We start from the raw sequence: 12,004 nt of genomic DNA on the forward strand, positions 1-12,004 counted from the left end.
AGAAGGCCATTCTGTGTCTTTTCCAATAGAACCGTCAGCACCAGTGTCTACCAAGCCTTTAAACCTGTGCCATCTGTGACAAGTCAGCATAGGCTGAGAAGCAGGGACAGTCTTTGCCTAAAATATTTGTGGCTCACCTGTGCTCCCAAAAGCCCCGGAGCCTCTCTTTCCCTTCCCAGAGGCTGAGGCGCTGTAAAAAGGGATTAGCTGAGCAAGCTGCTGCCCTTCAGGGATATAGCAGGGTGGTACAGGTGTCTGGGGAACGGGGGCCCCAGCCCTACAAATGTGGGGAATGCAAGAAAAGCTTCACATACAGTTCTCAGTTCGTCACCCACCAGTGTGTGCACACAGGGGAGAAGCCCTACGAGTGTGGGGAGTGTGGGAAGAGGTTTTGGAGCAGCTCACATCTTCTCCAGCACCAGCGGATGCACATGGGGGAGAGGCCCTTCCACTGCACTGACTGAAGGGGATCTCGTATGCAGAGACCCCCAGGAGCCCCCTGAGCCTCTCTGCTCATGGCAGGGGTGCGGCCAGAGAGGCACCGGGTGTGCAGGGGCTGGAGAAGGAGGGGAAAGGGACACGGGAATGCAGGCATGGAGATGGGAACACACCCATGGAGATGGGAACACACCCATGGAGATGGGAACACACACACAGAGATGGGAACACACATGGAGATGGGAACACACACATGGAGATGGGAACACACACATGGAGATGGGAACACACACACAAGATCAAGCAGAGTAGCTTTGCTGAAGGGATTTATTGATCATTCAAGGAAAATGCTCCAGGGCTCTGAGGGAAATCAGGGGCTTCTTCCAGGGATGATCATCTCCTCATGCCACTGGAGGGGGACAGGGCATGGGTGTCACCACCAGTCCTGAAAGACAGAGCCCAAAACGTCACCCCCAAAGTCCACTGCAACACGAGAGGGGCCTTGTCCTGACCCCTCTCCCTGCAGGCACTGCTCACCTCAGCCATCCAGGGATGCAGCCACGCGTTTCTCACCAACAAGACCCACCACCTTCTCCACCACAGGGGCTGGGGACAAAGACAGGCTCAGAGACACACTGGGTGCAGTGGAATGTACTGGGAGCCAGGGAAAAGAAATCGGATCACTGGAGAAGGTGCACTGGGGTATACTGGGGCAGACTGGGATGGCTAAGGAGTGTCATGGCCATGTGAGGGGAGGACCCGACTCAGGCAGAACTCCTGGTACCCACCTGAGCCGTCTTCAGGATCCCAACGTCCACTAAATGCAGGTGGAGAGAGACCAGGAGTCCTGGCTGGTCACTGGGATGTCCCCAGAGCCAGTGAGGGATGGGGGGACCAAAGTGTCTCCCAGTTCCCAGACTGGATGCCCTCCAGTCCCCCCGGTTCACTCACCTCTCGCAGATCATTTTGGGTTCTTGCCAAGAGTGCCTGGACAAGGAGAGCAAAGGGTTGCTCAGGATTGGTCCCTGTGGGGCTGGGGGAGGGACACGGGTGTCCCCAGCCCCCCCAGCCCAGGACTGCCTCGGTCTGAGGGGGAAAATCCCTTCTGCTCCCCCCGCTCCCACTGCACCCAGTTTCACCTCCAACCCCTGTGCCTGCAGGGCCCAGGGTGGGGATGGAGACAAGGAGAGCCAGGGGAATTCAGGGCCTGCAGGGAGGGTGGGGGGAGGTTGGGGGGGACCCAAAGATGCTGAACTGGGGGGAACTGGGGAGCCCACGGGACTGGGATTGGGGTGTTGAAGGGGCCCTGTGAGGGATGCAGGGGAGGGGAAAGGAATTCAAGTGTAGGGACATGGGGACTGCAAGGGAGAGGCTTGGTGGGGACTGGAGGAGGAGGATGGAGGAGGGCACTGGGAGATGGTTGGGAGTGGAGAGGGAGGCAAGGAATGGTCTTGGGAGGTACCAGGGCAGTGGCCTGGGTGAAAGGCAAAGGTCTGAGGGGAAGGATGGAAAGAAAAGCTTTGGGAATGATCAATGGGAGGATGTTTGGGGACCCTGGGTAGGACACAGAGCAGATGCTGGGGAGGTGATGCCTGAGGGGACCAAAAAGGATGGGATTGGGAGGCCCAAGGGGTGGGATTTGGGAGCACCATTAAAAGAAACAGGTGGGGGCCCTCCCAGCAATTGACAGTGGACCTCCCTTGTCAGGGATGGCTGAATGGCTTCCTGCCGTTGCATCTTTCATTTCTTATCAAAAATCACCCAAATAGTTTTCAAACAGTGCCTGCCAGTGGAGCTTGAAGGCACTCGTTCCATCAAAGCCATACCTGTAATTCAGAGGCATAAATAGAGAATGTAGATTTGTCTCTTAAGGTGCTGTCTCAGTTCTACTAGATGTCAATTAGTATCATGTAAAACATGATCATTAAAATTAAAAACTCTTACCCTTCTATTTCCCTTTGAAAAATAATTCTGCTGTTAAAACACTCACTTCTGTTTGATTGTTTAAAATCAAAATGAATGTGTGTAATAGTGAGCACAGACAGGGCTCCCTCACAGAGAAGCCCATGAAGTATGGACTGGATGAGCAGACAGCAGGCTGGTTGAAATCTGCTGGCCAGGGTGGTGATCAGGAGTGTAACATCCAGCTGGAGGCCAGTGATCAGCAATTCCTGGTGAACATCTCCATTGATGATCTGGATGATGGGATACAGTGCTCAAGTTTAATGGAGTTGATGAGTTTACATTCCGACTGCAAGGGACATGTTTTCACATCTGAAGCAGGGGATGGGAAACCAGAGACTCACTGTGAACACCAAATGATTTCCAGAGCCTTTCCAGAGCATTTCATTCAAATCTGGGAATTTTGGCTTAAAAAATCACGGTGCTCCTCCATTACTCTGGAAAGGGGATCCTGGTCTGTCGGGAGTGAGGACATTGCTGAATCTGAAAGCTGGAGAAGACAACAAGAAATGTGTGACCCTCCAGAGGATGAAAGCCCTGGATGAAGTTGTCAAGAAGTTCAGACCCAAAGCCTTTCAAGTTTTACAGTTGTGTCTTAACATTTCTTGTAGTTTTTCCCTTGCTGTCCCCTGAAATTGTTTGATGAAAAATCCCCTTGATGTCTGTATCCTTAGACCCCGCTCCCCGATTGGCCAAAGTTTGCTGCATTGCAGTATTTCCTTTTTTGGCCACCCTTTCCCTAAAATGGATAAACCCTACCCCCTTTTTCCCTTATCTAGTTACACTTTGCATGCTGGGGTCCCATCTGGGGTGCCAAGAAGAGCTGTGCTTTGGTACCAATTACCTCTGAAGCTGCTCCTATGCCTTCATAGGCTGCTAAGATTTCCTTCTCCACAGGGGTGGAATTGGCCTCAGAACCTCTGTAGCTTCGGCTCCAGAAACCCAGTGGTCGCCCTCACGTCTCACCAGGCACCTTTGGCCAGAGGCTCCAGGAGGGACCTTTATCTCCAGCTGCAGAGTAGAGCACATTCTTTACATCTGGTCCTGTCCTGACTGCTCCAAGAGCCACGGCATGTGCAATCTCTTGCTTGATCTGCCTGAAAGCTTGTTGTTGTTCAGGACCCCACTGGAAATTGTTCTTTTTACGGGTCACAAAGGAAAGAGGGCTCACCATCTGGCTGTACTCTGGGATGTGCATCCTCCAGAAGCCAATGGCTCCCAGAAAAGCTTGGGTTTCTTTCTTGTTTGTGGGTGGAGCCATTGCTACAATCTTGTGGATGACGTCTGTTGGTATCTGGTGTCGTCCATTTGCCATTTCAGCCCTAGGAACTGGATCTCTTGGGCAGGGCCCTTGACCTTACTCTTCTTGATGGCAAAACCAGCCCTGAGGAGAATCTGGATGATCTTCTGTCCTTTCTCGAAAACTTCTTCTGCTGTGTCCCCCCACACAATGATGTCATGGATGTACTGGATGTATGGATGGGGGTCACAGCATCTCGGTTCCTCCGATACTGTTGCCTGTGTACAGTTGTCGTGGCCCTTGGCACTTCTTGTCCCCAAAGCTCCAGCGATTCCTTTCGTACAACAAGGGGACCAATACAGCACCACCTCTCCAATTTTAAGTAGCATTTTCGCTGCCTTCACCACTAGGATCATTGTCACTGAGCAATGGAGGGATGGGTTAGAGCTGATCTTGGAGTCTTTGCTACCAAACCTTGAAGGCCACCATTAAGGAAACTGGCTACTAGGTCGTGGATGTCCAAATTAAGGAAAGGAAGCAATTTGTTCCATCCATCTGAACGGTCCCTTACAGGATGTCCTAGGACAGGCACAAAAACAGCAAGAATCAGGAAAAAAATTAGTAAAAAGACCATTGTTATTATTTTTCTTTCTCCTTGTTCCTAAACAAAGCTATGTTTAGATAAACAAAATCCTTCTTGGCAGCTCTCCCAGGAGTGTCCCAAAACAATGGTGGATGTTTACAAACAAACCTGCTCTTGGCAGCTTTCCCAGACAACGTTCCCACAACAAAACCAAAGGAACCAAAACAATCCCACTTCTGACACCAAAACCATCTGTAGCCAGTTGTGTTGCAAAGCAGTTTAAATTTAGTAGTAGAATGGCTAAGGCTTAAGTAAAAGGGTAGGCCTAGAAAGCAACACATTACAGTAGTGAGTTAAGCAGCAGCCTTGTTCGTGGGAATAGAATGTACTGAAGAAGTAGAAACAATAATCAAAAGATGTAGTCAAGCATGTACGTAACGATTTGTACCTTAGATGTGGTAAGGGTCTGTTAAACAGTTTCTAGGGGGGTAGGACAACTTAAGCAGATTTATGATTAAAGTAGATGATTGTTAATTGTTATAAACTACTGCACCTGGGTTGCTATAGAAACTGTAATTGTTTTAGCCGTGAGAATACATGTAAACTTGTTTGTGTATAAAAGTTGAACTGAGAACGAGGGTCGTCGGAATCCTGACTTGGGGCGTTAGCCCGCAGGTTCCCGGGGCCCCGAATAAAGCACCCATAAACCGGCACTCTGTTGGTTTGTGTCTTTGTTTACGGGCAACAGTTGGAGTTGGCTTCCTGCCAAACCCCACAGACTACAGAAGATTACTACGTGTAAATTTAGGGTAGAACTTAGGTGGGAGGTTCCTGTGCCACAGAGCTCTTGCCCACAGTTTCTCTTGGGAAAGAATGGAGTTCCACAGCTCATTGCTTCCATTTCAATCTTTTTTGACCACTCTGGAAAATCTGGACAAACCTGATGAGCAGAAGTCTTGGGCTTTACCACAGGTGTCTGGGTGGTGTTCTGAGAGCCAGACTTCTGCTCAGTCCCAAACTGATGCCAAGATGTCCCAGGCCAGGTGAATCCTGAAGTGGACTTGCAGCCAGAAGTCCGCTGACAGCGCTGCTTGGGACTGCAGATCTGCTTCTGTGGCGCTCCAAAAAGAGCTTGGTGTTGGCCACTGCAAGTCTCTCAGTAGCTCTGAAACATTCACAAGCACACACAGAGTCATCTTTGGCAGGAAGGCTTTCGCAAAGTTACCCTCCACAGCCTTGGCTACTACTCGACTTCTAAAAGCCAAGGGCATGAAGAGCGTCCAAAACCAGCACATCCTTTGATCTGAGCTTGTTCACAGGGCCTGTTTCTAAGAAATCACACCAAGTGCAAGGAGTAGGCAGTGTCACCTCCAGAAGAACTCTGGCCTACCCTGGCCTTCTCAAGGAAAGCTCAACCCTCAGACCCGCTGCCAAAACAGAAGCCAAGAAAGAGCCGCCTTATTTTGGATTCACAGAATCCAACTCACTTCTCCCAGAGGCCTCTCCTTATTCAAACAGGAAAGGGCACAAGATTCATCTTTTCTGTCACCCACGGGATGAGGAGAGTAGAGACTGGCAGAAAGACTGCCTGCTAAAACAACCTCAACTTGAAAAGACACCAATAATGCCATAGTGGTGGTGCTGTGGGGTTAATGCTGGAACTCTAAAGAGAAAGGAAGACAGGTCTGAGGAAGGGAAGGGTCTGAAGGAACGTTCCCCACAAAGATGCCACGTTCTGCTTTCACACCTGACGCTGGCCAGATGTAGAAAAGGGATTTCCAAGGAAAACGCAGGAGGAAAAAGGAGTCTGTTCTTACCAGTCCAAAAAAGCACGGACTTACCTTTCCAGTCTCTTGGTGAGGCTTTTTCTTCTTTGGGCTTCCACCAGATACAGTTCTTTATACTTGTCCACTTCTGCCTGGGTGGATTCCTTTTGAAAAGGTCTTTCTGCTTGGTTGCTTTTTGTCCTTCCCAGTGCACGTTCAAGATCTCTAATTCTGTCTTCCAGTTGCTTTTTCAGTGACTCCACATGACTGGTTCTGATTTCTTCTAAGGTGTCCTGGTGGGCTGCCTGTGCCTGAAGGAGACAGTGCACCTTCAACCACCACAAGAAAAAGAGAGCTCTGCCCAGCACAAAATTGCACACACCCACTTTCAAGGGCCCAGCCTTACTCAGAGAGGTGGCTCTGCCTCCTCACTCCCAGCAGCAACCAAGGCAGAACCCAGGAGCTGCCAGGGCAAACAATTCTTTTCATTGGGAAAGAAGCCCAAATGAGCACTCTGCTTCAAAGCTACTAATGAAGAGACACTGGGTCTGTAGGACAGGGCATGTCCAAAGGGATTCTTCAAAGACAAGAAGAGTTTCCACCTCCACCTCCACCCCCTCCCTCCCATCCCTGGAATTTCAGTGACTCCTTTTCTGAGCACTTTCACCCCCTACAAGGACAAAGCAGCACCTGTAGGTCTGGCCATGACAGCTGGAAATTGCCAAACCCATTCAAGGATGAGCAGTGAGAAGCAGAGCAGTGCACAGAGATCCCCCCAAGCACTGCAAAGTGGGAATCTGCCTTGGGCAGCCTTTGCATTCAGGGACCTGCCGGCACATTCCACACCCATGACAGCACTCCTGCCCAACCAGATTGCCTTCTGCCACTGCCTTCAGCAAAGACAGAAGCTAACCCACAGAATACAGGAGCAAAAGAAAAAGACCAAACACCATGGCCACAAGAGAAGTTTAGGAAGTGCCTGTGGACACTGGGGAGAAATTCACTTACTTGCAAAAACTCATTGACTTCTTGGAGTTTTTGTCTTATTTCCTGGTCTGCTTGTTCTTCCACCTCTCTTTTACACTGTTCGAGTTGGCTGCGATCCACCACGTTGGTCTCCAAATGATGGTGGAGTTTTGCCAGCTCTTCTTGCAGCTGGCATTTGTCCATGGCCAGGTTCTTGCACTCCCCACGCAGGGTAGACAGCTCTTCTTGCAAAGCCTGATTTTTGGCCTCCAGCTGCGTGCACTGTTCACGTTCCCTGTCCAACTGCTGGGAAAGTTCAGCAACCTGCAGACAGAAAATAAAAAAAGGAGCTCAGCGTGGTGTAAAGGCAGTGAATTCTGGGAAAATCCAAAACTGGCTGCCCAGGGAGACTTTATTCATCATCTGTTGGCTCAGGACTAGACACAAAGTGCAACCAGGCTTTTCTTTTCCAGCAAGAACAGCTTTCCCATCATTTGCCATAGGATTCCTCAGCTTCCCAGCCTTTTGGAGTTCCTCATGCAAAAATGCTCCACGCTTCTGGACTCCAAAGGAATCACTGCAAAGGCAGGAAGCCATTCTACAGGGATGCCTTCAAACCCAGGCGTGACTCTGACAGACGCCGCTTTAGCAACGGATCCGAGTGACGAGCGGAGAAGGGATGAGAGGTTCTGTGCCACTGCTGCACAGGCAGAGCAGCCTCAAAAGCACTGCTGGGAACAGTCCTTCTGGCTCCCCACCACAGGATGGGCTGAAACAGCTCCCCGTGAGCAAGAAGGGACAGATTTTCCCCTGGGAGGCCCCTGTCCTCCTTGGGCCCTGGGCAGCAACAACACTGTGCAGAAAAGCAAAGCCTCAAGTGCCTCCTGCTCAGCTCGTGCCTGAGACAGGGCTCAGGGGCTGATGGTGCCCTGCCAGTGACAGTGCTGTTCCTCCCCTCTCTGCCAGGGCAGCAATTCATCTGTCACACCCAGAGGACGCTGTCACAGCCTCCCTCCAGCTGCAGCCAGGCCTCAGCTGGGCCCCACTGCTCTCAGCCCATGGACGTGATGTCCTGCCAGGACGGCAGACCTGCCCATCCCTAGGGCCCAGTCGAGGGATCTGCACTCTTGGCTGACCCCGCTCACTGTCAGGGGGCCTGTTCTGCTCTTCTTGCTCAGGGCCTGTGGGACGGCTCCCTGGCCCGGGAGCTCACGCACCCTGCCAGGCTGGCTGCCACTCCTGGCTTGCCCCTCCTCTGCAGGACAGCCTGGCCTCCATCAGCCCTTACACCTACTGCTTTGCCCTCAACATTTGCATCTTTCCCCAGAAGGAGAACTACCTCTGGATTAGTTCGAGTCATCTCCCACTGGAACAGCAGGAGGAGCATTAAGAAAAGCCCATCACATCCAAAATGCAGCCAAGGGGAAAAAAAATCATCAGCATGACAAGAAACAGAGGGAAAGCATCTCCCAGTTTTCAAAAGAAGGAACACCACAACCAAAGAGCCCCACCCAGAGCGCAGCTCACCTCTCTTTGGAATCTATCAACTTCCTTGACCTTTTCAGAATATCTCTTCTTCATTTCTTCCAGCTGGGACTGACTTTCTTTCTCTTCATTAACCTGGAGTTTCCTGCTCTCTATCCTCAGAAGCTTTTCAAGCCTGCACAGCAAATTAGTCAAGAAAACCATGAAACACAGGAAGAACCAGCCTTTCCCCCACAGTCTCACAGAAACAGCACAGACAGCATCCAAGCCTAGAATGGCTTGGCTTGGCAGGGACCTTAAAGATCATCCAGTTCCAAGCCTCCTGCTCTGGGCAGGGACACCTTCCACCAGACCAGCCTGTTCACAACCCCACCCAACCTGGCCTTGAACACTTCCAGCCATGGGGCATCCACAGCTTCTCTGGGCAACCTGTTGCAGTTCCTCACCACCCTCACAGCAACCAATTTCTTCCGAGGATCAAATCTAAACCTATTCTCTTTCCATTTGAAGCCAATCCCCCTTGTCCTCTCACCACCTGCTCTTTTAAATGCACTCTCTTCATCCTTCTTGTAGGCTCCCTTCACACCCCAAAAGGCCACAATTAGGTCACCCCAAAGTCTTCTCTTTTCCAGGCTGAAGTGTTGCAATTGTCCCAGCCTTTCCTCCTAGCAGAGGTGCTCCATCTTTCCAAGCACCTTGGTGGCCTCCTCTGGACTCTGTCCAACAGCTGGAGGTCCTTGCTGTGCTGAGGAGCCCAGAGCTGGATGCAGCACTCCAGCTGGGCTCTCCCAAGGGCAGAGCAGAGAGGCAGAATGCCCTCCCTCCACCCGCTGGCCACGCTGCCTTGGACACAGCCCAGGACACAATTGGCTTTCTGGGCTGCGAGCGCACATCGCCGGCTCATGTCCGGCCTCTCCTCCAGCCCAAGGGCTTCTCGACAGGGCTGCTCTGCCCCTCTTCATCCCCCAGCCTGCACTGATACAGGGGCTGCCCTGAGCCACGGCCAGCATCTTGCACTGGCTCTTGGTAAACCATCAGCAGATTGCCATGGGCCCACTTCTCCAGCTTGTCCAGGGCCCTCTGGATGGCATCAGCTGTGTCAACCACACCCCTCAGCTTGGTGTCAGCTGCAAATTTGCTGAGGGTGCACTCCATCCCTTCCTCTGGATCATTAGTGAAGACATTAAAGAACACTGGGCCCAGTCCAGACCCCTGAGGGACACCACTCGGCACTGATGGCCCTCAGCACTCTGAGCCATTGATCACCACCTCTGCACGGCACTGTTCACCCAATTTCTTCTCCATCTAACAGTCCACACATCCAATCCATCTCTCTCCACTTTGGAGAGAAGGATGTTGTGGGGGACTGTGTCAAAGGCTTCCCAGAATGACAGGGAGATGACATGGGTAGCCCTTGTCCACTGAGGCAGTCGCTCCATCTTAGAAGGCCACCAGGTCGGTCAAGCAGGACTTGCCCTTGGGGAAGCTGTGCTGGTGCTTCCAATCACCTCCCTGTCATCCACGTGCCTTGACAGAGCTTCTAGAAGGATCTTTTCCATCACCTCCCCAGGCACAGAGGGCAGGCTGACAGGTTGGCAGTTCCCAGGGTCCTCCTTTCTACCCCTTTCAAAGATGGGCACAGTGGGTTTCCCTTTTTCCCCTCACCTGGGACTTCCCCTGACTGCCATGACTTTTCAAATATCAAGGAGAGGGTCTTGGCAACTCCATCAGACCCTGTTGGCCAGTGGAGGGCAATAATGCTGGCCAGATGTAGAAGATGGATTTCCAAGGAAAATGCAGGAAGAAAAAGGACTCTCTTATTACCACTCCAAACAAACAAGGACTTACCTTTCCAGTTTCTTGTCAAGGCATCTTCTGGTTTTCACTTCCTCCAGATACAGCTCTTTGTACATCCCCATCTCTCCCTGCGTTGCTTCTTTACGAGAAGCACTCTCTTGTTGGGTGTTTTTGACCCTCTCCAATTCACTTTCCAGATTTCTAATTCTTTCTTCCAACTGGATTCGCATGGAATCACAATGAATGTCTCCAGTTTGTCCTAGCGGGGCCTGGTGGGCTGCCTGTGCCTGAAGGAGACAGTGCACCTTCAACCACCACAAGAAAAAGAGAGCTCTGCCCAGCACAAAATGCACACACCCACTTTCAAGGGCCCAGCCTTACTCAGAGAGGTGGCTCTGCCTCCTCACTCCCAGCAGCAATCAAGGCAGAACCCAGGAGCTGCCAGGGCAAACAATTCTTATCATTGGGAAAGAAGCCCAAATGAGCACTCTGCTTCCAAGCTCCTAATGAAGAGCCTGTGGACACTGGGGAGAAATTCACTTACTTGCAAAACGAGGCTGACCTCTTGTAGCTTTGCACTTCTTTCCTGGTCAGCTCCTTCTGCCACCTCTCTTGTACACTGTTCTCTTTGGCTGCCATCCAGCACCAAAGCCTCCAAATGGTGGTGGTGTTTTGTCACCTCTTCTTGCAGCTGACATTTGCTCTTCTCCAGTTGTTCACACTTCCCAAGCAGAGTGGACAGCTCTTCTTGCAAAGCCTGGTTTAGGGCCTCGAGCTGCATGCCTGTTCCAGGCTCCATGTCCAGCTGCTGGGAAAGTTCACCACCCTGTGCACAGAAAAAAAAAAGAAAAGGAAACTCAGCGTGATCTAAAGGCAGTGAATTCTGGGAAAATCTCTCAAGGGGGTGGCCATGGCAACTGTATTTATCATCTACTGGAAATGAGCCTAGGAAACACTTGAAAGATTCCCCGACAGAAAGAAGAAACTTTACACCTACTTAAGAATTTGGGAGACACTTCTGGCAACAATACTTCTGGGTCCCTTGGAGCTCATGATGAAACTCCTCATTTAGAATCTAAGAATTCCTCCAGTGTCCAGCACACCAAATACCCTCAGGGCTTTTGTAGCAGCTGGGGAAAGGACCAGGCTGCTTTCTGAGCAGCCTCTGCTGAGGAGAAGGCAGAAACTGAGCTCCCCAGGCTCTCCAGGAAAACTTCATCTAACAGTTGCCCCACAGAAATAGGCAACTAGGCTCAAGAGTCACAAAAAGGCAAATTTAGGACCAGCTTACTGAGGCAGAGGCTTGCAGGGCTCTCGGAAGGGCTTCAACGCTCTCGCTTGGCTGCTGGACAGTGGCTTCCAATCTGCTGTTCTCACTTGCAGAGCTTAAGAAGAAATACAGCTTTATTACCAGAAAAGCCAATGCCAGACAAACTGTGCTAAGGAACAGAAGCCACAGCAGAAGTGTCCTTCAAAATCCCACTGACTCTCCCCCTGTTTCCACCCAATCCCCCAAAGCCAGAGCCCCCTCGCTTCACTGGGTTCCTCTCTTACTCTTGCGCGTCTTCTTCCAGTTGGTTCACAGTCGGATTGGTCTCGCAAGATGCCAACAGGAGGTCCTGCAGTTCCTGGGAAGAAGTTACTGCCTCTCTTTCCTTGGCATCCAAGGCAGTCTTCAAGTCAGGAACACAATGCTCAGACTGAAGATGCTTTTCTTCCTCCTCCCTCAGCTGTAAAATCACGGGAAGAATGCACAGTTGTCAGGGG

The 12,004-nt window shown here is 51.3% G+C and overlaps 1 protein-coding gene and 1 long non-coding RNA gene across 2 annotated transcripts in view; both read right to left on the reverse strand.

Moving 5' to 3' along the window:
• Positions 1 to 12,004, reverse strand: part of LOC127461966 (ankyrin repeat domain-containing protein 26-like) — a 55,333-nt gene that overhangs the window by 18,092 nt on the left and 25,237 nt on the right. The window contains exons 6-11 of the mRNA XM_051770219.1: positions 11,792 to 11,967; positions 11,529 to 11,622; positions 10,782 to 11,063; positions 10,289 to 10,524; positions 8,483 to 8,615; positions 6,998 to 7,279 (exon numbers count right to left, since the gene is read on the reverse strand). Coding sequence (XP_051626179.1) covers positions 6,998 to 7,279; positions 8,483 to 8,615; positions 10,289 to 10,524; positions 10,782 to 11,063; positions 11,529 to 11,622; positions 11,792 to 11,967 — 1,203 coding nt within the window. The remainder of the gene's footprint in view (positions 1 to 6,997; positions 7,280 to 8,482; positions 8,616 to 10,288; positions 10,525 to 10,781; positions 11,064 to 11,528; positions 11,623 to 11,791; positions 11,968 to 12,004) is intronic.
• LOC127461981 (uncharacterized) lies at positions 4,079 to 6,224 on the reverse strand. The gene is made up of 3 exons (XR_007900254.1): positions 6,065 to 6,224; positions 5,164 to 5,388; positions 4,079 to 4,219 (listed from the first exon to the last, which is right to left on the reverse strand). It is a non-coding gene; the product is annotated as an uncharacterized LOC127461981 (long non-coding RNA).

Source organism: Manacus candei, unplaced genomic scaffold, assembly GCF_025592945.1.
Source record: "Manacus candei isolate 608988 ecotype Guabito, Panama unplaced genomic scaffold, ASM2559294v1 h1tg000117l, whole genome shotgun sequence".
Lineage (NCBI taxonomy): Eukaryota > Metazoa > Chordata > Aves > Passeriformes > Pipridae > Manacus > Manacus candei.